The sequence below is a fragment of the Heliangelus exortis genome, chromosome 24 (assembly GCF_036169615.1).
Source record: "Heliangelus exortis chromosome 24, bHelExo1.hap1, whole genome shotgun sequence".
Classification (NCBI taxonomy): Eukaryota; Metazoa; Chordata; class Aves; order Apodiformes; family Trochilidae; genus Heliangelus; species Heliangelus exortis.
The window spans coordinates 1066557-1092644 of NC_092445.1; the positions used below are offsets into that span (position 1 = coordinate 1066557).

The following is a 26088-nucleotide window of genomic DNA, read 5'->3' on the forward strand; positions in this document are numbered from 1 at the left end:
TTTAGGCTGCTGTTTCCAGCTCGGGTGCCAAGCGCTGTGGGAGGGGATGGAAGCTGAGTGAGAGACAAAAGCATCCTCAGCACCACCCTCCCTGGCTCTGCCCACATCCCCTGCGGTGACAAAAAGGGGTGACAAGAGTCCCCAGAGGGGGATGGGTCCTCTCTGCCCAACCCCTGAGCTTGGGGCTGCTGGGAATATTTGTGCTGGGATTGGGGTTTCGGTGGAAAAAGCAGTTTCCAAACTGGTCTGCAGGGATAGTTTGGTCTGGAGGAGGATGGTGACCCCGAGGTCTGCAAGGTCCAAGGCTCCATGGGCACTTCAGACTGGAGAGGTGGAGAAGCAGAGGCAGGAATTAAAAAAAAAAAAAAAAAAAATTAAAATATCTCATTTCATGCAGGTAAAACTTATTTCAGCCATTTCTGTGCACCACAGTGGACTCTGACTGGGGAAGGTGGAAGGCAGAGATCCAACCTAAGCAGCAGTGCCACATTTTGAAGCCTCCCAAGTTGCTTGGAGAGCAGAGCTGCTCCCTGTGCTCTGGTCCATCCTCTGTCACCTTTGGCACCCAGGAGGAAAACTGCTGGGAAGAGTGGGATGGACTGGGATGAGGCCCCAGCACCATCAGGATGCTGCTGGATGGGGTGTTCCTGGCAGGAGAAGAGGATCAGGGCACAACGGGCACCATCCTGTTGAGGAGGAAAGGATCAGGGTGGTCCTGGGCAAGATGCTGGTGCTGGATGCTTCTGCTCCAAAAAAAAACCTCAAACAAATCCTTCTCATCCTTCTCCTCCTGTTGGCATTCGGATATGGGGGAAAAGAAAGAGGCAAAAAGATGCTTTGGAATGATGTGAGCACCTGGCACCCAGTCAGGGGTGATCCCACCTCAGTGCCCTCAGCTCAGCACCCAGGTCTCAGAGAGGCCCCTCCAGCCCCTAAAAAAAAAAAAAAAAAAAAAAAAAAAGAAAAAAGAAAAAAGAAAAAAGAAAAAAGAAAAAAGAAAAAAAGTGAAGGATATTCCTCATGGATGTGCCATGGGTGGGTGCTCATCCCTGTGAGCCCCTCCTGGGTGGCCTTGACCCTTGGGGACATCCAAGGGATGCCACAGCCACATGCTGGGGGCAATCAGCAGGAATGGGGGCTGAGCACCACAGGGCAAACACAGCAAAAGCCCTGGGAAAGGCTCAGGAAAGAAAAGCTGGAGGAAGAATTCTGCTTTGCAAGCAAACAGGAGGTGGATGCTCCCCTTCTGTGGGCTGCTGAGCCTGGAGCCATCTCCTGAGAGGCAGAGCAGCCTCACCCAGCATGGCAAATCCTCTTCTTCAACTCAATTTCTCATTTTATCCACATTTTTCCCACTGCATTTTCCTGCCATGGTGGGTTGGTTGGTTTTTTTTGGAGGGTTTTGTTTCTCCCCAGGGGTTGCACCACCCCAGCACCAAGGGAAGCTCTGCAGCCTCACCCCTGCTCTGCATCCAAACCGAAAAAAAAAAAAAAAATAAAATCCAACAGCACCCAACAGAACCCCAAACCAGCACCAGCACTCCAAACCCCAACCCACAGCCAGGCTTTGGGAGCCACCACACTCCAGTGTCTCCATCTGAATTCCACCCCGGGCACCTTCACATCCCTGCTCTGCAAAAACCAACCCTGAACCTGGAGCTTCTCACCTTCTCCTGCAAATGTTCAGGTGCTACAGAGCATCCCTGCTCTCTCCAGCTGAGCCTGGGGGGGGGACCCATGGCCTCTGAGCCCCCCTGGGTGCTGCCCACCCCGAGCATCCTGCAGACAAGACGAGGAGGAGAGGTGGGAGCAGGAGGCATTGAGATAACATTTAATGGCCCTGATGGGCTCACGTGCTCTGGTCCAATGAATTTCCTGGTGGGTTGAGGTTGGCCAAGGGGACATCACCCCCCCCAAAAAAAAAACCAAACATCCCCCCACCCCAACCCTGCTGAAATAAAGTGCTGCAGGGGCTGGTGGGGCATCTCCCACCCTGCATCCCCCATCCTGCAGTTTCTGTTGGGTCCCCAAGCGAGGGCTCCTCCAGCAAAGCCACCAGGAGAAGGGTTTGTAAGGCCAGGAGCATCCATGGGGAAGCTGTCAGGAGGCAGCCAGGAGCAGCCAGCCCAGCCCAGGCAGTGCTCCCCAGGGAGCAGGAGGTTGGCACCTCTCCTGGAGCATCCGGGTCCCCCAGACCCTTCCTGGACGTGGGGTTTTGGGGTCACTGCTGGGTTCCGGGTGCCAGGCTGAAGGATTGCGACGTCACTGTCCCCAAGGGTGTTGGGGACATCAGACCTGTGTGCCCTGCTCCATCCCCACTGCCCAGGAGCAGGGTCGGGGCTCTCCCCGGCTCGGGGGGTCACTGGGTTCCAGCAGGCGGTCCGAGGACTCCCCAGTGCTCTCCAGTTTGGTGTAACCCACCAGGCTGATGTGGTCCAGTCGGGGCCAACTCCGGTTCTTACGGTCCTTGATGGGGGCCACCAGCAGCACCCCGGGACGGCCCAGATCCAGGGATTTGGAGTGTCCTGGGGTGTGGAGCAGCCCATCCATGCTCAGCTCCACCGCCGGCTCCGTGCCCAGGCAGCCACCGTCCATGTTGATGATGACGTGGCCACCGTGGCTACCACCACCACCGTGGGCCTGGCCACGGGGCACGATGCTGCTGCTGCCAGCGGGGAGCCACGGGGCTTTGATGTGGGGCTGGGGGGGGACCCCTTCCTGCCTCTTGCCCACCCCTCGCCCCGCTGCATCCAGCAAGCAGTTGTTGAGTTTGATGACGGGCAGGGTCAGGGCACCCACGGCCGAGGAGAGGCTGAGGTTGAGCTCTGGGGAAGCTGCTGAGGGGAGGCTGAGCAGGGAGGTGGTGGGAGAGGCTGCTGGTGGCTGCTGGAGGAGCTCAGCCCTGGTCTGGAGCTTGTTGGGGCCGTAGATGTCCGACCATTTGCTGCCGGGGCTGGTGAGGGGCTGGCAGGAGAGATCCACCTGGTAACAACCCTCCAGGCACTCGGCGGTGGCCTTGGGGAGGGGGTGGTGGCTGTCCCCATCCTCGGGGAGGGTCCCCTCGGGGAGGGTCCCCTCGGGCACGGAGCTGAGCCCCTTCTCCATCAGCCTGCGGGTCTCCATGTCCCTGTTCTCGTAGAGCATGGTGTTGGCACAGATGAAGATGAAGAGCCCGATGCCCATGATCACGGGGCCGATCAGCTTCAGCTTCTCCCCGTGGGGCGAGTGACGTCTGACCGACACCTCCCTCCTCACCTCCCCCCCGGCGCTGCTGTTCCCCGCCCCGTTCCCACCTCCCGACCCCCGGGGGTGGGGCCAGTAGCCCACCACGGCGATGGTCATGCCCACCAGGACCACCGAGATGCCCACCAGGACGAAGGCTCCCGAGGGAGAGCGCATGCGGAGCTTCCCCCTCAGCTGGGGCTCCGGAGGCGACCGCAGCCTCAGCCGACGGCCCCGGCGCCGGGATGGGGCGGGGGGCACCTTGGGGTCCGCCCCCTTCTCCGGGGGTCCCTTGGCTTCAGCAGTCATCGTCTGGGGCTTGGCCGCTCCTCCTGTGGGGGGGAGGAGGAGAAAAAAGGTGAAGAGGCATCAGGTGAAGGGACAGGAACCTGGGGGGAGGGGGAATTTGGGTTTCTGATCTTCCCGGGTCCCTTCCAACCCCTCTGCTTTCTGTGATTCTGTAATTCTGTGACACTGGGAGTGAGAAGATGGTCCCAGTGGATGTCACCTCCCTGGACATGTTCAAGGTTTGGTTGGATGGAGCTCCCCAAGTTGCTCTGCTTGCCAAAACGTGACCTAAAAGCCCAAACCCAACATCCCATCGTCCTCAAGACACCCCTCAGAGCCACCAGCCAGAACTCTCTTGCTGGAAGAGGCATTTTTCCCAACCTGCTGCTGTCTCCTTCTTTGGGGGGTTGGAAGCCAACCTGCTTGGTGCATCAGAGCCCTGAACCCACTGAGATCAAGCTCCTCACCCAGAGAACTACAGAGCGTATTTAATTCACTTTAATTTAATTTACAGAGTATTTAATTCATCCAGCACCTTGTTTCCTAGATGAGCAAGAAGGTGTCAAAGCTGCTGCCAAAACCCTCTGGTGACCACCCTGGCAGAGCTGGCACCACGGTACCGGGAAACTAACGCAGGTTCTGAGCCTGCCCTGGACCCAAAACATCTTTAAAAATCAATAAATAACCTCAAGCTGACAGGGACTTGTGTCCTTGGAGCCTGGATGCTGTGGTGGGTCCCACGGGCTGCAGCACGGTGTGTCCAAGCTTCCCCTGGCACTGCCAGGGCTGGGAATGTTGCCCGGGATGTCCCCAAACCAGGGTTGGGGACGTGCCACCAGGACAAGCCAGGATCTGCTGCGGGGTGGCCCCAGCCCAGGGATGCTCGGGAAGGGACCACTGCATCAATTGCCAAAAAAAAAAAAAAAAAAAAAAAAAAAAAAAAAAAAAAAAAATCACATTTGGGTGGCACAGCAGCCCAGTGGCATCAACATTCAGCACTTAAAGACAGAAACAAAAAAAAGAAATCCAAGGAGAAACGTGGTGACCATTCCAATTTTCCTCCCCAAGATGAAGGAGGCACCAACCAGCATCCCCGAGAGCAGAAAAATAAAACACAAGTTGTTTTGTTTCTTTTTTCCCCCCAGTCTTAATCATCTTAAGGTGTTATTAGCATCAGAGGGAAGGAATTAAAGACAGGAGTTTTAGGATGACAGCATGTTCCTGGCACCAGGCTGTGAAGCTGTGACAAATTTGAATAAGGGAGATTTAAAGGAAAAAAAAAATATAGTAAAGTCCCAACCAAACAGAGGCAAAGCCAAAGCCCGTGGCTGAGGGGGTGGCAGGGGTTTTGGGAAAGCAGAGGGGGAATCCTGCACCTAAAAGGGAGGGGACACAACCAACCCAACCACACTGGTCACCCTGAATGGAAAAATGAGGTTTTAAATATTGAGAGCTATTTCACTATAATAAATATTTCCCTATGTTTAAATAATGTCTTTTAAACAGAGAGAAACAACCGAGCACTCGAACACATCCCAAAGACTGTGGGGTTTTTTTTCACCTCCAAGTGCCTTGGTTCAGGTTATGCCCCTGCTTTCTCTCATCACCTTCTTCGATCCAATTTCCCTCAAATTTATATCAAACCCCTCTCCGTGCCCTGCTGGCTACTTGGGGATTAAAAAAAGCAAAAACTCCTTAACCTGGGAGCAAACTACCTTTGATGTCATCTGTGGGAGCTGAAAGTATCAACACCCCCAGGGCTCCCAGCCCCCAGAATCACCCTGCACCCACCACCCACCTCCTTATTTTGGCCCCGAGCCTCATCTGAGCCTCTGTAAACCCAATTCTGCCCTTATCCCCTTTAGCCCCCCCAGGAGACCCCCCCCAAGCTGCATCACTGCCAAGGATGGGCTGCACCCCCCCAGGGGCTGTGCCAGGTGCTGGTGATGTTCTGGGATGCTGCTCCCATCTTTTCACTTTAGATACAGCCCCAGGTGCCTAAAAATGGGAGCAGCAGGACCAGTGGGTGCCACCCCCATATCTCTGGGGTCTCCAACAAGCCCATTCCCCCCTCCTCACCCTTGTCCCCTGGCACAGGGATGGGGATTCAGGGCAGGAGGGACAGGCAGAGGCTGGGAAAACCCCCCCAGCCCCTCTCCCCCAGCTCCCTGGAGTTGGGAACACTTCATTCCTCATCGTTGGGGCTGGTTGTTCCCAGAGTTCAAACCCAGGTTTTTTATTAATAGAATCCCAGAGGTTATATAAGCTCTTAAAAAAAATAATAACGTAAAAATTAAAAATAATTAAAAATTTAAAAAACTACCACCCCCCTACCCCAGCATCACCATCATCCCCCCCCCCCCCCAGGCTGCACACAAAGGGATTAATTCAGCATCAGCCAGGGGTGGAGGGCAGGGCAGGGGTCCCATGGGTGCTGCCGGGGCAGGGGGACAGCCTGGTCCCAAGGTGGGGACAGGAGGGGGCTCTTGCTCACCAGGACCCGACGTCTCCAGGCGGGAAAGCTTTGGAATTCCCGAGGGGTGGGAATGTCACTGCGGTTCCTGCCGGAGCGGGATGGGAGTTCAGCTCCCGATTCCCCCCCCAGCCCGGCACTGAACCCAACAGAAATGCTGCTCTAATCCCCTCCCTCACTAAGAGAATTACCCCACGCCCCCACCCCCCCAATCCTCTCCTGCAGCCTTTGCAGATGCTCCTAAAATTTGACACTAAATCCCAACCCAGGCAGCAGCAGACGAGCTGGGCTGGGGGTGAAGAGGGGTTGGGGAAGGGTCCCTTGGGTGCCCCAGGGTGCTCTGCCCCAGCCAGGACTCAGGTCTGCAGCATGCCAGGGGATGTCAACAAGAAAATCTGGCCACAAATCTCCCTCTGGCCAAAAAATGAGGGGTTGTGCTGGTGTTTGGCAGTGTCACCCCCATGTCTGGCATCCAAGATCCCATCCTGCACCCAGGATCCCATCCTTTAGCCCGGATTACATCCTTCAGCCCAGATCCCAGCCTGCACCTGGGATCCCATCCCACACCCGGATCCCATCCCACATGAGGATCCCCTCCTGTGGGTCTGCACCACCTCTCACCTGCAGAGCATCCCCCCAAGGAGCTGCTACAGGCTGGGCGGAACACTCAAGACATCCCTGACAAACAGAAAAGTCCTTTTCCCCTTTTTTCCCCTAAAAATATTGCAACTCTCCTGATTTGGAGAAGGAACCCTTTTTGAAACTCATCACCAAACCAGTCAAGCAGCTTCGCTGCTTTAACCACGGGGTGTTTAAAGGTGATGGGTGAGACCCCCAAAGCCCTGAGCCTCCACCTCACCCAAACCCCCAGGGGTGCCCGTGGGGCTGAATCCCCCCAAGTTCCCCCTCCACAGGACAGGGGGGGCCCGGGCAGCCCAGACCTTAGGGGTACAGCAGGAGCTGCAGGAGCAGCCCCCGGGGAAGGGGAAGGGACAGAGACTGGCACTGCGCAGAGATGCAGGGCTTAAAAATAACTCCGTGTTCCAGCCAAACCTCCACTGCCGCCCCCGGCACGGGGTAGGGCAGGGGGAAGGGTGCCAGCAGCACCCAGGAGCTCCCACCTCCCACCTCCCCTCCCCTCCCATCCCAGCTGAAGAGCAGGGAAGCAGCAGCAGTGATCCGGGTGCATCCTGGATGCTGGGGGAGGTTGGAGACCCCACAGCTTTGCCTGCGTGGTGCCTTCTCCTTTCCTATTTTTCTCAGTTTGCTTTAAATTTCCACCCCCCCACCCCTCACTGGTTACACGTTAAAGGTGTCCAGAGAAAAGAAACAAGATAAAAACCCAGCAGGCACCTTCCTGGGTCCCTCCCAGCAGGACAGCCGGGCATCACCCCACTGCACAGCCTCCTCCAGGCTTTGGTACCCAGGGGTGAATCTCCCTGCTCTGACCCCAGCACAAGGGTGTTCCCAACACGGGGACAAAGTCTGACTCTCCAGCTTGAGCTGGGCACACCCGTTAATCAATCATAATTAATTAAGTCCCCTCAGAGCTTGCACAGTGATGCTAAATATGGTGGGGCAGGGAGGATTTTTCCCCTTCCCAGCAGGAAACACCTTCTGGCCCTGGACTGGAAGGTCTCACCCCTTTTAAATTTTCACTTTTGCTGCAGCACAGGAGACCCCAGGGGTGACAATTTACCCTCTGTGGCCCAAAGGTGATGGCTCACCAGTCTGAAACATCCCCAGGCAGCAGCAGAGGCCTCAGTTTCCCCCAGAGGATGGGATGGATGAGATGTTAACACACATCACTTGCTGATGGGGACATCACCTCCACACCTGGAGGAGCAGCTTCTCAGCTTCCCATCTTCAGGTCACAACACCCCAGCCAGGAGCCACCAGTGTCACCTGGAACATGATCCAGGACAGACAGCCACAGGCAAAGAGGGTGTTATGGGGACACAGACAGGTCTGTCCCTTTGGTTTCCACCCCGTCAGGGATGGAGTGAGAAGGTCGTGATGGGCAAACAGGACACAGCAACGTCCAGGAGTGGGGAAAGCCACCAGTGTCACCAGTCCTCTTCACCTTCACTGCTCCAAAGTCCTCCCTGCTCCCAAAACGGGGCCATCCACTAAACTCCTCTCCACCCCCTCAGGCAAAAAGCAAAGTGCGTGGAAACATCCAACTGATTACTAATTACCCGAGCTTGCCTTCCCCAGATTTGCTCTGCTAATTAGACTAATCCCCAGGGCTGGGAAATGAGCCGCAGTCACCCGGAGCCAGGGGATCACAAACTTGGATGGATGCTAAACCCGTGTCAGACCCCGGTGGAGGGGACAGAGATTCCCGGCGGCTGCTGGTGGGGCCATTGTTTAACGAGACAATAGAAACGCTGCCGAATTTTGTGTTGCTCCTCCAAGCCAAAACCAGGACATCTGCATTGCTCAACTTTTTTTTTTTTTTTTTTTTTTTTTTAATAATATGAACCAGATGCAAATAATTAATAAATCCGAATTCAAGCTAATGCAGGCAATCTAAATTTAAACTGAGAGTGGATGGCAGCCTTCTGCTTGCTTGGAGGAGGAGGAAGGAGCTCAGGAGGGATTTCCTTGGAGAATTCCTGCCTCCGGGAAGCACAGCAGGGTGGTAGGGAACTCAGGGATGGGGGGGTTGAAGCCAAGCACCTTGCAAATCCTCAGGACCGAGAGAAAAAGAAGAAGGGGGAGGGGGAAAAAGAAAAATCCGTAGGCTGGGATTTCCAGGGAATTAGGACCAAACTCTTGCTGAATTTGGCACCTTCCCCGCTTCTCCTCTGAAAAATCCCTGCCAGGGTGGAGGGAGAGGACTCTGGAGGGACTGCCAAGTCCTCCCTGCTCCCAGGCATGACCCGAGTGGGTACAAACACTTACAAACCCATCTCCTCGCAGCCCAGGGACCCCCATCCCGCTTTGCCTGCACGCAGTAAAGTTCCCGGCCGCATTCCCAGCTGGGATTCCTTTTCCCCTCCACCGTTTTTCAACGCGTCTCCCTCGCTCTGTACCTTGCCAAAGCCTCCTCACCCCCGCTTTGTGCCCAGGAATCAAAACCCCACCTGGCAGCGAGACAAGAGCCGTGGGTCTGGGTCTGGTTTCAACCCCACCCCCTCCCCTCCCTCTTGGAGCCGCAGAGCTTTGAGCCCCTTGTGCCAAAACCCAAATCCCCCTCCCCCCCGCTCCCAAAGTCCTGGATCTACCAGGGGAATTTCCACACAGTTCTCCTCTCTTGAGCGTCTACATCAAATCCTGCGTGGGGATTTGCTGTGTGATCTCCCCTCACCTCAAGCCCCAGCGAGGAGACTCCGGGAACTGCTGGGAGTGCCGGGATTTGGATACTCGAGCTGGGTGCTTCCCAGATCCCCCTTCTGTGGGCTTGCACACGCGTGTGCGTGGACATCGCTGCCTGCCTGCGTGTCAGCACGCGTGTGCCTGGGTGCTCCATCACCCTGGGTGCATTGGCCATGGGTGCCTGGGGGCTGTGCGAGCCCCGTGTCCGTGGGTGCACACCTGTGGGAGCACCATGTTCGTGGGTGCCCAGTGCCTGTGGGGTGTCCCGCGTCCACGGGACTCCCATATCCGTGGGAGCCCCGTGTCCAGGGATGTCCCGTGGCAGCGGGTGTTTCATTTCCATCAATGTGTGTTGACGGGTGCCCCGTGGCCGTGCGAGCCTCGTGTCTGTGGGAGCCCCGCGTTCGCGGGTGTCTGGTGACCGGGGTGTGTGTGTCCGTGGGTGCCGGGTGTCGCTGGGTACCCCGTGTCGGTGGGTGCCTGATGCACGCGGGAGCCCCGTGCCCGTGGGTGCCCGCGGGTTCCTGCTGTGCATCCCGCACGGCGCCCGGGTTGATGCGAGTGTGTGCGGCCGGTGCCGCGTCCCCGTCCCCCCCGTTCTCCGGTGCCCTCCCGGGGGTCTCCCCTCCCGCCATCCCCCCCGCACTCACCGGCCGCCTCCGAGCCGTTCGCCTCCCGCCGGGGCCGGGGCCGGGGCCGGTACCCCGGGCGCTGATCTCCGCCACCGGGGCCGGGGCCATGGAGCGGGGGGGAAGCAGCGGAACGATCGATTCCCTCCCGCCCGCTCGCCCTCGCCGGGACGTCTGGGTGCGGGGCGGGGGGGCTGCGGGTTCCGCCCGGCCCCGGGTCCCCGCCCCGGCCCCGCGGGGGGCGGAGCGCGGGGGATGGATGGCGGGGAGGGGGAGATGGGCACAGACGGAGACGGAGGGGAAGGGGGGGGACTTCCCCTGTGCTCCCCCTTGGGGTGCGGGGCCGGCAGCCGGTTCCCGGCCGTGGGAAAGTTGCGATCGCTTGGCGGGGGGCGAAGGGGATTTTCCTGACTCCGAGCGGCGGCGTTTGGGGGGGGAGGCGTGGGGGGGAAACTGCTTCCCCCTGCATCTCTTCTGAGATCCCTCTCTGCCTTTCCCAGCCCCTATCCCACCCACCCACACCACACACACCCCCCCGGGTGCAGGATGGGACCCCACACACACACCCACCCACACTGCGCTCAGAGTCTTGAGTCCCTTTTCCCACCCCCTCGGCGCAGCTCCCCGGGATGCACCCACAGCTCCCGGTTCTCCCGGGTCCCCCCTTCCCTCCCAGCGCTCCAGCACGGGGGAGTCGAGGAGTTGGGAGAACGGCATCACCCCCAGGTCACTCCGGCAGCGGAGGAGTTTGATGCCACCCCCATGCCCGGCCATCCCCCCCAACCCCTGCTTTAAGCAGATTCCAGAGGCACTTTCTCCTCCAGGCAGGAGAGATCCCCTGCGAGGAGTCGGTCTGGAGCACAGAACTTCACTTTGCTTCTTCTCAACTGGCCAAAAAGACATGGACAGACCCAAAGATCGTGGCACTGCACCTCTACATCCCCATCCCTGCATCCCCACTCCTCCATCCCCATCCCTACATGCTGAGCCCCACACCCCAATCCCACAGGACACTGAGCAGTGTCCCACTGGTGGCACATCCCGAGGGACTGAACCAAGTGGCACCGGTTTCCCCCCAGCACATTCCCACACCAACACCTCAGCACAACACCCTGCTAAAACTTCTGGAGAAATTCAGCCTCGTTACACCCCCGAGCCACTGATGGCTTTTAGGCAGAGGCTGTTTTATCAGCCTTTAATTAAAAACGTACTCGGTTTTCATTCCCTCCCCTCCCCAGAGCCGTGGTGAATCCCAGAGCATCAAACCAGACCCCTGCTCTCCCAGGGAGCCACAAAACACAACTCTGCCATTCCCTGTGTGACATTCCCACCAGCACCCCATGGTCCACAACCAGCCACAGAATCCAGTTGCCAGCTCTGTGGCAGAGAGCAGTGCCCAGGAGAAATTTTTTTGGGTAAAGCTCATAAACAGGATGCAGGATGCCAGGTTCCTCTCCTACCTCCCTCAGGGGAGCATCACTCAGGGATGGGATGAGCAGAAAAGTACAACCCCCCTTTCTGGGTTTTGCTGTGGTTTTGCTGCGGTTTTGCTGCCAGGCTCAACTAAAGTTTTTGGGAAACTTTGGGGCTTCTTGGGTGCTGGGGAAGGGTGAGGAATTATAGCTGGGGAGGGTTCAAGGTGCAGCAGGCACTGGAGCAGAGAGATGCTGCTCACATCCCACATCCCCCCATCCAGCTGGGGTTACAGGAACCCCGTTTGCTTTTGGCTTTTCCTGCTGTTCAAATGACACCTTCCAGGTCTTTGCTACCACTGGAGACCCTCTGGGCACTCCACCACCCCCAGGAATTAATGCTTTTGAGCAAACTGGATTTCTATTTGGAGGCTGTACCTGGGCCAGGTAGAGTTGGCCCAGCAGGCAGAGGGGGAAGCGGGGAGCTCAGCACTTTCTGCAGCATGGGCAGGGGGGATCTGGCAGCACAGAGCTGGGGAGGGGAGGTGGCAGCTGGCAGAGGGATGTCACACCCCAGCACTGCCCATCTGGATGCAGAAACCTCTCCAGAATCAGTTTTCCAACTGCAGGTTGGCCAGTGATGCCCCGGGTGGGTTGATCATCCTGTGGGATGATAAAAGCTGTTGGAGGCAGCTGCCTGCAACCTCTCCTGGGGGTTAAACCCCTTTTCAACCCCTCCTGGGGTTAAAAGCTGGACCAGGCAGCAGACAAGGCTCTGCAGAGGAGGAAGAGTTCAGCCTGGCCCTTCCACCCTTCCTGAGACCCCCAGCTCATGGAGGGGGACGTGGATGTTGCCATTCCTGTGTCCTTAGAGGCAGTGGGATCATCTCTGGAGAATCACCCAGAATCTCAGAATGTCAGGGGAGAGATCTGGAGATCTGGGACCTGTCCAACCCCCCCCTGCCAGGGCAGGTTCACCCAGAGCTGGTTGCACAGGATGGTGTCCAGATGGGTTTGATCTCTCCAGACATTCCACCACCTCTCTGGGAAGCTCTTCCAAGAATCCAAGAGGTAAAGAGGAGAAAAGAACCCACTGGGGACGAAAGTGACAGCAAGGAGAGAAGGGAAGGGGCCCAGGGAGGAGTTTGTGGAGCAGAGCTCGTGGCAGGAGGGGAGATGGGCAGGAGCAAAGTCTTGGAGAACTTTTCTGCCCCTCTGGGACAGGGTGGGCAGTGGTTGCTCTCACAGACACATCTTGGGTGAGGAGAAACAACAAAAGACAATATGAGAAAGAACGGATGTCACTGCCTGTCCTCAGAGAGGGACAAACTGGATGGTAACCGGGCACCTCCTTGTGGTCTGGGAGGAGGGAGGGGACCTGGAGCCACCTGGTTTCAAGCTTTGGCCACCCCAGCAAAGCCTCTGCTCTGCTGCCTTGGAGCGTGGTCAGGAGGAACCATGTGGCTGGAGGAAGGAGAAGCAGACAGGGAGTGATCACAGCCAGGATCTGAGATCAGAGAGAAGGAATGTTGTTATGGAGAGGCTGCAGGAGGGGATGACTCATGAACATACAGCTGTGGGAGAGGGATTCTGGCAGCCCATCCCCAGGCTGCAGAGCCACCCCCTTAGCAGAGAGGGAGAGGGGAACCTCCAGCACCCCTCCCAGCTGGAGGTGATGGGGAGGGGAAGGCTGCTTGCCAGAGCAGGGTCACAGCCCAGAGAGGTGTTCGGGGACTGAGCAGTGAGCGGGGTTCTGCAGGGTTTTTTTCTGCTTTGGGCTGGGGTGGGTTGGGTGCTGCTGCCCTGGGGAAGGGAGAATCAAAGCATCGGGGCCAGGGGGCTCAGCTCTGCTCAGCCCTGGGGGTGCACGAGGTACCAAGCAGCCATCCCTCCTCCAGTAATGGGGAAACTGAGGCACAGAGCTGGATGGGATGCGTTCCCACCACCAGACTGTGGAGGTTAAAAAAACCCAACCCTCATGCTCCCTGCTGCACCCTTGGCCTGTGGACATGTACTCCCCGTGCTCAGGAGAGGCAGAACATTTATTCAGGTATTCACATGTGTTCAAAACATATATTCACAAGGCTGCTGCAGGCAGAAGGGGGAAAAAAGCCATTCCCCCAATCCACCAAAGCCAGGGCAGGCAAGGAAGAAGACACAGGCAAGGCACAAGGAGCAGGGGAATAAGCCAGCATCTTCCCAAAGTCCCTTTCAGAGAGATTTTTTCTTTTTTTTTTTTTTGGTACCATGCTTGGAAACAACCCCAGCACCAGCTCCCCAGTACCATGGGATAAAAAGCTCCATGGGCAGCCTGGGAAGTGTCCCTGTCTCAGTGGTAAGTGAAGCAACTGTAAATACAAACAGACTCCTTATTATTCATGTTCTGTAAATGTGGAGTCATTAGCTTGATGTCCCTGGAAAAGTCATTATCTCCAGCTTTTCAATAAGAACTTGGAAAAGCCTGAAGACACAAGACCTGGAAATGTCATCCTGCTCCATGCAGAAGAGAACCTGCAGGTTTTCACAGATTAATACAAGTTAACCCCATTTACAACACAAGTGAGCTTTAACCTGGCTCCAAAGCTCTGAGTGAAATGCCTCTTCTCTTTCCAGTGATCTGTAATCCCATTTTTGCAAACTTTTCCTGCAGGGCACATCTCATACTGTGCTGGTGGATGCTGGATTTGATTCCCTACCCAGTAATACTCGTGCAGGAGACAAGGTGGGATCTGATTTATGGGCTCTCTCCTCCACTGCCATGTAAAGCAATTCCTCCTTGCCTGAGCAGGCTCCTGGGTCACAGAGCTCTACGTAAAGAATTCCTTCTTCCATCCAAAAAAACCCCAAAGAAACGTTTTCCAGCTGAAGGGAACATCAAGCTGATGACTTCAGGCCAAAACGCAGCTCTGTGGAGTTTTATGCAACTGAAAGTCCAGAGAAAGAGACCCAACCCCTGGCAGAAAATATTTGGGAAGGTAGCATTGCCTCCTGCGTTCCCATTCCTGGTGCTCCAGCAGCTGCTCAGGGAGAGGATGAGGAGGAGAAGGATGAGGAGAGAGATGCTGCAGGCTCAGGAGCTGCTTGGCCATTTGATTTCCAGCTCCCACCACTCAGAATCAGCACAAACTGGGGGAGGAAATCTGCATCCAAGCCGGCTCTGCCTCCCCCCAGACACAAACTTTGTTATGGACAAAGAGGGAGCAAGGTGCTTGCTCCCATCACCCACGTCCCCCCCAGCTCTGTGGATGGCTGTGCCCTGATTTGAGGCCACCAGAAGAGTTTAGAGGAACTTTTTTTTTTGCTCTGGAGTAGCTGCATCTGCATCTGACCATCCTTTCATTTTCTTGGTGAGCCAAGGAACCAAAATCCAACCCTTGATAGGAAGAGGGGTCCATCTAGGAAGGATTATCCCAAAATGCACCAAAAGTCCTGTCCTTCTAGCTCTTTCCTGGATTTCAGAGAGGTCCCCACCTTAAAATGTTTTGGTTTATCATTTCAGTTATATTCTAAATTACTAAGCATTAGTGCTTGCTAATGTTGCAGTAACAAAAATAAAAGCCAGAGTGAAGTGCTTCAGCTCGAGCTGGGATGGGATATTTCACAGAAATTCAATATTCTGAGATTGCCTTTTCATTTCAAAATGAGCCATAACATTTCCAGCTCCACATGGGGGAGGTTAATTGGGATTTTCAACTCTCTCTTGCTCTGCTGGCAGGAGCAGAGAGGGCTCAGGGCAGGCTGGGCAGGGAAAACCTGGGGGAGAGGTGAGGATCTTGGTGCCATCCTGCAGGAGAAATCCTGGGATATTGCTGAGCCCCTCAATGAGCTCTGAAGGGGAGGACTGGAGCTGGTGGGGAAGAACTTCGTGGGGGAAGCAGCATCCTCTGCTCCCTGGCTCTCCCCCCAGTCCTGCCCTGCTGGGCTCCAGCATCTTGCTGTGCTTGACCTTCCCAGCAGAGCCCAGGCAGGGATGGGGCAAGGAGAGCAAGGAGAGCAATTAGAGCTAATGGGTGGGAAGTGGCCATGAATAAATCAGCAGCATCTTTTCAGCCCTCAGAGCCTGAAACCCTCCTGCAGGGAGGGGGAAGTGGAGGGGATGTGGAGATGAGGGACTTGGACCTGCAGACCCTCACCCTAATGCCCTGGGGTGGGATTTTGGACCTCACCCCCCAGCTCTGTGTAGAAAGCCCATCCCAAGAAAAGCCCTGAACAACACAAAGTGAAGCTTTTAGTTTCCGAAAGCCTCCAGGCTGGGTCTGTGTGGGGGTTTCACACCCTCCCTGCCCTTCCCGTGCTGCAGATGTGAGGAGGCATCACCAGTTGGAACCTCCCAGTACCAGACACATCCTTCTACCTCCAACCATCGTCCAGCCCGGCTTGGGTAATCCCAAATCCTTGGTATTAGGCACTTAATCTTGCATTTTATCAGGTCTGCTCTTATCGAGGGGTCTGAAATTAAAAGAGAAGCAGGGAAGAGCTGAGATTCCCTGGGTTTGATTGGATACAGAAGGAAGGAAGGAGGGAAAGGCAGTGGTTTCTTTTTGGGTGATTTTCCTCAGCCTTTTCCAAGCTGCTGAAATTATTCCTGGAGAGGGGAAGAGATGCAGGGGTGGGAGGGGAAAAAAATGCCCCCTTCCTTGGGCAGGGGAGGACCTTGAGTTCAGTGTCAGGAGGGAGGGAGCTGAGCAGCTCCGTGGAGCTGAGCCAGGGGCTGGGCTGGAGGCCCAGGGACATTATTTTTCCATGATGTAAACTGCAAGGGGGGAGAAGGGACTGGGGGGACACGGACAATTCAGGGGTTTAGTGCCTTTGGTGTCATCTCCTGATCTCCAGGCATCTCCCTTTGCCCCAGGCTGGTGCTGGGGAAGGTCCTGGTGGAGCTGGGAGGGAGAGGGGACGGATGCTGGGGACTGGAAGGGACAGTGGGTGAACTGGGACAGAGCCAGGGGGGACGTGGAGCAATAAAATGGGGCTCAGGGATCCCCATTCCAAGCACTGTTGTAGCTGTGGTACCCAGGGCAGGTCCCAGCTCTGTTTTGATGATACCCTGGGGTATAAAAAAAATCCCAATTCCCATTCCCTCTGCCCAGCCTGCTGCTCATCTCAGTTCTTTGCCCCAGCACAGGATCCCCAGGGCAGGATCCTGTACAGCTGATGCCACCTCCCTGGTCCCTCCCCTGGATCCTACCCATGCCCATGGGATCTGCACTTGTGTAATTATTATTGGCAGAATGACAAATTTTTTATTGCATTTTCCCCATCCCCCCCACGTGTTCTCTAACCTCAGCTGGCACATCTGTTAGCAACAGGTACAGACTGGTAATGCACTGGGGTTTAGATAAAACCAGGAGGAGCCACAGCTGATGGGACACAAAAAACAAACCCCAAAGAGTGAAGCTGTAATTCTGCTTTTCCATATTCACCAGGAAAAAAACCAAAAAGCACCATGCAGGAGTTCCAGCATCCTCAGCTGGGATCACTGCTCCCTGGAAAAGGTCATTGGGAACCACAGTCTGGGATGCTGCAGAATTTCCCTCCTGCCAGCCCTGTGCATGGCTGGGAAGAAGATGAATTTTGGAAGAATTAAACACACAGAAGCAATAACACCCCCTGGCAGCCACTTCACCCAACCCAGATAATGGAACTGACAGCTGGAGCTTAACCAGCCAGAGCAAGAGGGCTCTGGGGACAAAGCAGGACACTTTGGGACCTGAATCTGAGAGGTTTAAAAGGGAGGTTTTTAGGGATTTGGAAACAAGGTGTGAAGGGGAGGTGGGAGCTCTCTGCAGCATCCTCAAGCACACGTGGGACCAGGCTGTGTTAGGAGGGCCCTGCCTGTGTTATGTGGGTGATAAAGGACCCAGAAATACAGTTTGAGGCCACTGGAATAGCAAACAAACAACGAAAAACTCAGCAAGCCCACTGCCCCAGACCACCTCCAGCTAAAGACTGTTAACAAGACTGAAGTCAGTGTTTCTGCCCCAAATGCATTGTCACCAAAAGCAAAAGCCACAAACACCAACATGATGGATGAATTCTGCTCTTTTCTCTTTTTTTATCACAAGTTCCCTCTGCTCCTCCTCTCCCAGCCCCCTCAGTATGGAAACCCCCCCCCCCCCAAAGAGACCCTGAGAAGGGGAATGGAGCTGGGGAAGGGTCTGGAGCCCAAGGAGGAGCTGGGGGATTAATCCTGGAGCAGAGGAGGCTGAGGGGAGACCTTGTGGCTCTCTGCAACCCCCTGAGAGGAGGTTGGAGCCAGGGAGGGTCGGGCTCTGCTCCCAAGGAACAAGGGATGGGACAAGAGGAACTTTTGGCACAACTCAAGTGGTGCCAGGGGAGGTTTAGGTTGGAGCTGGGGAAGAATTTCTCCCTGGAAAGGGTTGTCAGGGCCTGGCCCAGGCTGCCCAGGGCAGGGCTGGAGTCCCCATCATGCCTGGAGGGGTTTCAGAGCCCTGGGGATGTGGGGATGAGGGACATGGGGGATGGTACCTTAAAGGTTTTTCCCAACCAGAAGGACCCTGGCAGCCTTTGCCAGCACAGGATTTGCCACACAACACTCCCAATGAAAGGATGGTTCAGCCTTTCCCTGCTCCATCCCCTGCTTTGGCTCTTGGGGTAAAATACCCCAAAATTGCTTCTCCAAAGGCAGGGAGCAGCCCCCAGCAGCTGGGTTCAGCTGGGCTCCTGGATGCTGCTGTTTTAGAAGCAAAGTCAGAACACTGTTTGCAATTAGAGCAGCCCAGCCCTGCCCATGGGAAAGCTCTGCTCCTGCACCTCGGGAAGCTTCAGAGCCCTGGGATGGAGGGTTTGGGGATTTTTTTGGCACTGGGTGAGTTTTCCCCTTCCTCCCAAAAAGCTGGGAAGGACCTGGGTGTGTCAGAGCAGAGGTGAGGAGGCTGAGGTGCCTGGAGAGAAATTCAGGAGGTGAAATAACACCAGTGACCATGTTTTGCTGGCAGTTTTTACCTAGAAAACACCAAGTTTGGAGCAACCCATCCCAGTCCATATAACATATATAAATATCCCTAAGCCTGGAGGGTGGCTGTAGCCCAGCACCATCCCGGGACCATCACAGCACAAAGGCAACAACAAGCATGGAAAATGCTGGCTGTAATCCCTCTGGAGAGGATTAAGCCAGGCTGATTCCAGAAATGAAGATGTTTTATGACCACTGAAAGACAGAGCAAGGGAGGAGATAGCAGCAAAAGGACCCAAGGATGGAGAGAGAGAGGGACCAGCCAGAACCCCGAGGGTTTTATGGAGGGAGCCAAAGGGAAAACTTTCATTTATCTCACAGCAAGTTTTCAATTAGGGTGATGGAAAATCCTGGGATAATTCTGGCAGTGCTGTCAATACCCCAGTGAGCTCAGGGCTGTGCTGGGATCCTCTCAATGCTCTGGGGCTGCTCTGTGCCTGCTCCCCTCTGGTCTCTCCTGCTCCCCCCACCAAGATTTCACCTCCCTGGTTCCCAAACACCAGCACCTTGTGTGGAAACAAACACACACCATGGGATTCCCACACCATGAGCAGGAGGAGGCAGTGGAGGTCTCCAGGAGCTGTAGCTGATGGAGGAGCCTCTCCTGGCCTCAGGAACTCTCCAGCTTCATAAATCCATCAGTGATATTTTTCCTGGAGATATTTATGGATCTTCCAGTGTTGCTTTCCATGTCCCCCTGAATATTGAATGTGCAATCCTTCCCCCAGGACTGGCTGAAGAAGGCAGATTCTTTGCAGGCTTTTCTAGAGCTGCTAAAAGGCATCTCCTTCTCTCCCCTGGTGTGATTTTTATCCCTGTGTTTACCACTGGTTCTGCTTTGCAGGCACATTATTAGCTGGAACCTGGAAGGAGTCAGGCTCAGCTCTTAGGAGGCTGCAGTCAAAAAAGAAAAGCAGAATCTTTGAGGCTCAGCAGAGCTGGGAGGTGGCAGAGCCACCCAGGAGGGGTCCATGAAAGGTCTGGGGAACCCAACCCTTTTATTCCCATCCCCTTGCCATGGGATATTTGGCTGGAAAGCCCAAGCCAGACACAGACAGCAAGGAGTAGGAGCTAAAAGCAGGGAGATGTGCAGCTCCAAAGGGATGGTTGGGAATCTGTGCCATGAGGCAGGGACCTTACAGAGCTCCAGTCCTTAAAAGGTGCTTATGGAGATTATTATTGTTAATTTATGCAGATCCACACTTGCATTGGAACTTAGGAACTAATTAAACAGCGACCAAAGCACAGCCTGGCCTCAGCTCCTGCCCAGAGACCATCTGATGAGCAAAGGTTTTTGACCCCACCTGGGGTAGAAGGCTTGGATCCTGTCCCCAAGTGACTGTATCTCAGTGAAAAACAGGGAAAAAAGGAGCCATTTGGGAGAGTAATTCAGTAACCCTGCTAATGGGTGCTGGAGCACTCACACACATGGCTCTAATAGGCAGGGAAATAACTCACACTCTGCTAAGGGCTCAAGTGGGATTTTATGAGTCCTGCTGAAGCTGAGCTCCCCCAGGGTGGGTTTTTTCCATTCTTTTAGCACTACCTCATGATCTCATGTGCCACTATTGATTATTTTTCCACCTAGGAGTTTACACAGAGCTGCCTGAGCAGGAGCAAACTTATTGCCCCCCCTGCCCTGCGAGGGAGAAGCTCCCACACTCCCTGCCCTCCAGCACCCCCAGAGCCACCCAACCCCTCCAGCTGAGGGGTTCCAAAAGTTAACCAGCACTTGCTGAACATTGCAAGGAGCTTTTGGAGGTTAATCACCCTCAGAGTCTGTGCAGGCAGGCGGGAGGAAAGAGGAGAAAAATCTCACCCTGTTATTATAATAAACTCCAGCAATAAGTACTGCTGAGAGCATCCCCTGCATCCCCAGGGGATTCACCTCAGGCTGAGCTCAGCTGTCAGAAAATCAGCTCTCCCAGGAGCTCTGGGGGAAAGGCAGCCTTTGGGATCATCCCAAACCTCTGGTGCAGAGGAAGGGGATTAACACATCCCCACAGCTGTTGGTTCCCTCTCCCTCACCCAGCACAGCCCAGACCTTCAGCTGATGCCACTGGAAACAAATCACACTCCTGACAGCCCCCTCCAGATGACATAAATCCTGTCCTATCTTATTCCCCTCCCTCCCTGGCATGCCCAGGGAGAAGGGATGGAAGCAGGCAGTGCTCAGGAGCTGGCTCAGCCTGGAGCTCTTGTCCTCACTTGCCCCCAGCCATGCAGAGGATGCTCGGTGCTGCACAGCAGGGTCTGCACCCACCTGGGTGCTCCTCTCCTCTCCTTGAAACTGGGCAAGAGCAGCACCATAGCCCCTCAAGGTCTGTTTGGCTTTTGGCCAAGCACAGAGGGTGTGAAGAGGCAACAAAGGCAAAATCCCCTCTGTTTTCTGCAGCCTCTTTCTGTCCCAGGAGGTCTTAGCCTGGCAGGATCAACAGAAGACTTTGTTTCCTTTATCCCTTCTAGTAATTAATCAATTTTAGTGATGAAAAACCCCACCACTTTAAAGAGAAGGTTTCCTATTTTAAATCTTGCTTCAGAGGAAGCAGGAGAGGATCTTCACCAGAGGTGTCCTCTGGAAGGGATGCAGCTGCTGCTGCTCTGCCTGAAGATCAAAGGGTGCTGCAAGAATTCCCCTTACTGCATCACTTCCCCCCCATTTCCACTGCCCAGAAGCACTAAAACCCACAGCCCCAACTCTTCCCATCGCTGAAGTTCATCAGGAAACATCAAATCCATCCCACCTGGGCAACAGAAAGCTCCAAGGCAGGAGGTGGCCAGCAGCATCTCCCAGCAGCTCCATCATCTCTGGAGCTGGGATCCCCCCATCCCCTGGTGCCACCTAAACACAACCCCTGGAACAAGATTTGACTTCTGCCGTGCCCAGGGGCTCCAGTTGGGGTGGGTATTGGGGTTTTTTTGGGGTATTAGCACTTCATGCTGCCCCTGGTTACCACCATGAGCTCTTCAAAGTTAATTTTGTTACTTCTGAGCTCAGTTCTTTGCAGTTAAGGGACAATTCTCTACCCCACCTGAAAGAAGGTTCTTCCAGAAGTCCCAATCCCAGTTTACCAAGGTTTTTTTCCCCTTGTAGTAGATGTAGGAGTTATTTGCAACATCCAGCTGGAAATGTGGTGGCAACATGAAAGAATTATCCCTGCATCACTCGGGGTGTTTCATGTAATTTGATTGTAAATAGACATGAACAAACACTGGCTCCAGGGCAAGAGAAAAGTATTGTGGGGACAACTCTGTGCAACATTAAGAGGAAAAAAAAAAAATAGAGTCTGCTTCCTGCCCTGCTTACATTGGAGTCCTCATATACATTTTATGAGAGAAACTGCCTGGATATAAAAAAAAAAAAAAAATCCACCAAAATTACTCATTCTGAAGCTGATAACATCGCACAAAACCACGTTTTGATCCAAAGCCAAAAATGCTTTATTTATTTGAAATGTAAATAACTCCTTCATCTACTGCCTGGTTCAAGGGTTGTTCAGGGCAGTTTCCTTCCAAGAGAGTTTCTCAGCACAGAGCTTCACAAAATCCTGGGGAAGCAGAGAAAGGGGCAAGGAGGAGGACACAGGGACTGTCCTGGCTGATTTATGGGGAGGAGGGTGGGAGAGGGCCCTCCCCATCCCTTGGGACAGCTTCCCAAAGCTGGAGACTTGCTGCAGGGATGCTGAGATGAGCAACCCAGCCCATGCCCCCCCTCACCCTTCTCTGATGCTCCCCTCTTCTCCCAGCCCATCCCATCCCAACCACCTCTGCTTGCTGAGCATCCCCAGCTGGTGACCCCCAGAGGAGCACCAGGATCCCAGCAGCATCCAGAACCATCCTTCTCCTTCTCCTTTGAGAGCTGTGGCATTCCCTCTCCTTTTGGGTCACCCTGCCCTAGCTCCTGCCTGCAGCCTGGTCTCACTCAGCCTGGATGAACTCAGTGCTGCTTCATTCTCTTTTTTTTTTCTGGACTTTCTGGGCACAGGAAGGGTCTGGAGCCCATCCTGGTGGGAGGCTGAGGGCTGCTGCCCAAGAGCATCTCTGGGGGAGCTGGTGGGAAAGCCATGGGTCTGCCTGGGATGCCCCAGGAGGGATGCAGGGTCAGGATGGACCTTTGGGGAACAGGGATGCTGGTGGGAAGGTGGAGAAAGGAAGGATGGGGGTAAAGAGAAGGGGAAGCCCCTGGGTTCATGTGTGTGCATGGGTGGGAAGGACATTGATTGTGGGAGGGTGGCAGAATGGAGGGAGTGCAGGAAGAGGTGGGTGATGGGGAAGGAGCTTCGTGGGGCAGCAGAGCTGAGCAGGCAGGGAAATCCCACAGGCAGGACCAGGGAGAGGAAAAACAATCCAGAGAGAAAAGCTGAGAAGGTGCTACTGAGCTCTGAAGATTACATAGGTTAATTCTTTCAGCATGTGGTGCTCTGGCACAGCACAAGAAGGAGAAAGAAAGAAAAAAAATTTTAAAAATTTTTTAAAAATCACCATTTCAGCTGCTGTGTTTCTTCTGGAATGAAAGATGCTTGAAGAGTTTTTCACTGAAACCAAAGAGCAAAACCTTCCCCAGCCATTGACCAGCAGCAGAGACACCCTTGGGAAAAGGAAAATTTATTTTCAAGCCTCTTCTCTGAGCAATTTGAGTTCCAGCCATAAGAGAGATGAATTCAAGACCGTGTGAAAACCATCTGAGAGAGACTCATTGAAGAGTTGTGTGGTCCCACTCTGTAACACAGACACACCACAGCTTCCCTACCAGGGATAACAAAGCCCAGAGCCAGGCACCTCAGCCCAGAGCAGGAAAATTCATCCAAGTTCTGAGACAGTGAAGGGAGCAGAGGAGTTTGGGCAACCCCAAGCCATGGAACCACCCGAGGTCAGAACATCCTTGGGGTGTTTTTGGAGTTTTTTGACACTTGGGTAATGTGAGACAACTCCAGCACGGTGCTGAAAAGGAGCCTGGACAATGCTCTGTGGGTAGAAAAGCTTAAATTGCTGCTAAACCCACTTTCTAGCCCAAAAAAGAACCCACTGCACAGGGGGACCCTGGTGAAACCATGACCCTGGTTTTGAGGCCAAACACAACCCCCTGTGATGGGAGGCAGAGCTCTGGGGTGGGGAGGGGGCTTGCTGGGGGCCATGGACTTGCTCACAAGTCTGCAGCTCATTTCCCAGAGAAACAGCTGGAAAAATTCCAGCAGCAAATGCATCCGTCTCCAAAAGGGAAAAAGAAAAAATAAATCTTGCTTACATTAACAGTGTCTGGAGGGTGAATAATGTAGAGAGCAGAGAGAGTCATGGGGCAATTAATAAGCTGAGGCTGAACTTGGTGGCAAGGATGTAAGAAAATATCAGGGGAAGTGACATGCAGAGCCCATAAATAGTGGAGCAAGTGCATTTTTGGGGGGCAGGACCAGGAGTCCCACTGAGGTCCCCCCAGGGCAGAGCAGGCTCAGCCTTGAACCCCTCCAACCACTTTTTTTCTCTCCTGTCCCAGTTCTTTCTTTCTCCTGAAGCTGGAATTTCCCTGCCAGGTTCTGATGAGCAGGATGGAGAGGGCAAGGTCCCCACATCCTTCCTCCCCATCAGGACTGGGCTGCCAGGGGCAGCAGGGATATTTGTCTTTATAATCCCTGCTCCTGGGCTTGAGATGTTTCAGTGACTAAGGGGGGAAACTGAGGCAGAGACCCTGCCAGGGGTCCCTGGGGGAGCAGGATCCAGCTGGCCCTGTGGGTATGTACAAGGAGGCAGAACAAGCTAACTGAGCCCTGTGAGATGCTGAGGAACACCTAATGCAAAAACCCAGGGAAAAATCAGGGTTTAAAGCTCTTCAAAGGTGAAAGAATGGGCTTGGCTTCTATTGCACCTGATGAGATGCTCAGCAGAGGGAGTTCTGCACAGCTCCTGGGCTGCTCCCTCCCCTGGGCGGGATGTGGGCATCTTCACCAGAGCAACCCCACAAAAACCCCCGAGGTTCCCCCTGGGCAAGGGGCACAAGCAGGGAACAGAAGCTGCAGCCAGCCCTGAATCATAGAATCATCTGGGTTGGAAGGGACCTCTGAGATCATCAAGTCCAACCCTTAATGGGTTGGACACAACACAACCCAGCACGAGCTTCTCCCTCCACATTAATTCCCTCAGCATTTCCAGGAAAGCTGGGGAGGGATTTTTGAGAGGGGTATGGAGGGATAGAGCAAGTTGGGGGGGGTTTCAAACTGGCAGAGGGGAGATGGAGGTTGGACATGAGGAAGAAATTCTTTGGGGTGAGGGTGCTGAGCCCCAGGTTCCCCCAGAAGCTGTGGCTGCCCCATCCCTGGCAGTGTCCAAGGTTGGATGGGGCTTGGAGCACCCTGGGCTGGGGGAGGTGTCCCTGACCATGGCAGGGGGGGCACTGGGGGAGCTTTAAGGTTCCCCCAAGCCAAAGCATTAAGACTGAAGCATTGACTCATCTTGGAAAGCAACCAACTCACACCACCCCCTGCCCAGCTGCCACCCCCTCTCCTCGTGGCCCTGTCCCACACCATCTCAGCCCAGCAAGCACCAGTTGCTAAACTCCAGATCCAAGCAGCCAAGGCCAACAACCCCCATCCCCCCCAGCACTTCCAGGGCTGCAGCATCCCTGGATGTCAAGGCCAAGGATATAATGCTGGGTGCACGGATACAGCACTGTGGCTCTGCTCAACCCTTCCAGTGAGGATGAGGGAGCAGAGGGTGGGGGGGTCTCTTGTTTCCTCCTGCAGGAGGTTCCTTTTCCCCATCACTGGCTCTGCCCCCACCAACCACATCTCTCCTTTCAGCCAACTTCCACACCAGGGCTAAGAAGAACACAGGAACTGCTCAAAGTGGAGCTCAAAGCTCTGTGCAAAGCAGAAAAACCACACAATCTCCCTCCCCAAGCACCAGAAGTCCCCTCTCCCTGCTGGGAAAACCAACTCCCTCCCAGCAAAGAGCAGGAAGAAGGAAAGGTTGGTGCACATACCTCAACCCAGAGCTGGGAATCAGTGTCCTCCCTGGGCAGAGCAGCTGGAGAGGAGGAAGAGGAGGAGCAGAAGGTCTCTTCTGGAGCTGCAGGCACCTGCTCTGATGGTTTGTGTGTAAATGCAAGGCTGCCAAAAGCTCTGTGCAGCTCCAAGGGTTGGATGAGCTTTGGGACCTTGTGGAGTTGCAGGAGTTTGGCTCCCGTGGGCTGAGCAGCTCCAAAGGGCTCCTGGTGGCTGGGAGGGAGAGGTTTGCTGAAGGGTGATGCAAAGGAGCAAGGAGGGAGGCACAGTCCTTCTTCCACTCTGCTCTGTCTTCACCTTCAGTCAACCCACGAGTGGGTGTGGGAAGCCCACGTGCGAGGTCCTGAGTGGGAGAGGGGGGGGGAAAAAAAAAAAAAAAAAAAGCATCCCAAGGAGCAGAGTCAGGGCTGACAAGAGAACAAGTTGAGCATTCAAGCAGGCAAAAAATAAACTACAGGTTTTGCCTGCCAAGGAGAAATATGACTTGGGACAAAAAATTCCGTGTCTGCCTGAGCAGAATAATCTGCAAATCTAATCAGCCATTTGGGTGATTAATGCACCCTGCTCTGGGAGGGTTGCTCCATCAGACAAAAAAAAAAAAAAAAAAAAAAAAAGCAAAAAAAAAAACCCCCTTCCACAGAGAAATTCAGATGTCACAAGTGCAATGCCACAGACAAGCACATGTCCCAGCACAACCCTGAGGGAATCAACAGAGCAAGGAAAAGCAAAATGTGATGTTACTGAGCAAGCAAGCAGCATCCCAGCTGACCAG

At 54.7% G+C, this 26088-nt stretch overlaps 1 protein-coding gene across 2 annotated transcripts; it reads right to left on the reverse strand.

The window, feature by feature from the left end:
• Positions 1 to 1815: 1815 nt before the first annotated feature.
• TMEM200B (transmembrane protein 200B) lies at positions 1816 to 25657 on the reverse strand. 2 transcript variants are annotated; one of them, XM_071767776.1, is made up of 2 exons: positions 25295 to 25657; positions 1816 to 3554 (listed from the first exon to the last, which is right to left on the reverse strand). In XM_071767776.1, exon 2 carries the CDS (start codon positions 3529 to 3531, stop codon positions 2290 to 2292), a length of 1242 nt encoding a protein of 413 aa, XP_071623877.1. In that variant the 5' UTR covers positions 3532 to 3554; positions 25295 to 25657; the 3' UTR covers positions 1816 to 2289. The 2 variants fall into 2 exon arrangements, with proteins under 2 accessions (XP_071623877.1, XP_071623875.1); XM_071767774.1 differs by lacking the exon at positions 25295 to 25657 and adding an exon at positions 9955 to 10128.
• Between the last annotated feature and the right edge of the window lie 431 nt (positions 25658 to 26088).

Coding starts and splice junctions, on each gene's coding strand:
- TMEM200B (XM_071767776.1), bottom strand. CDS start 3,531: ATGACTGCTGAAGCCAAGGGACCCCCGGAGAAGGGGGCGGACCCCAAG.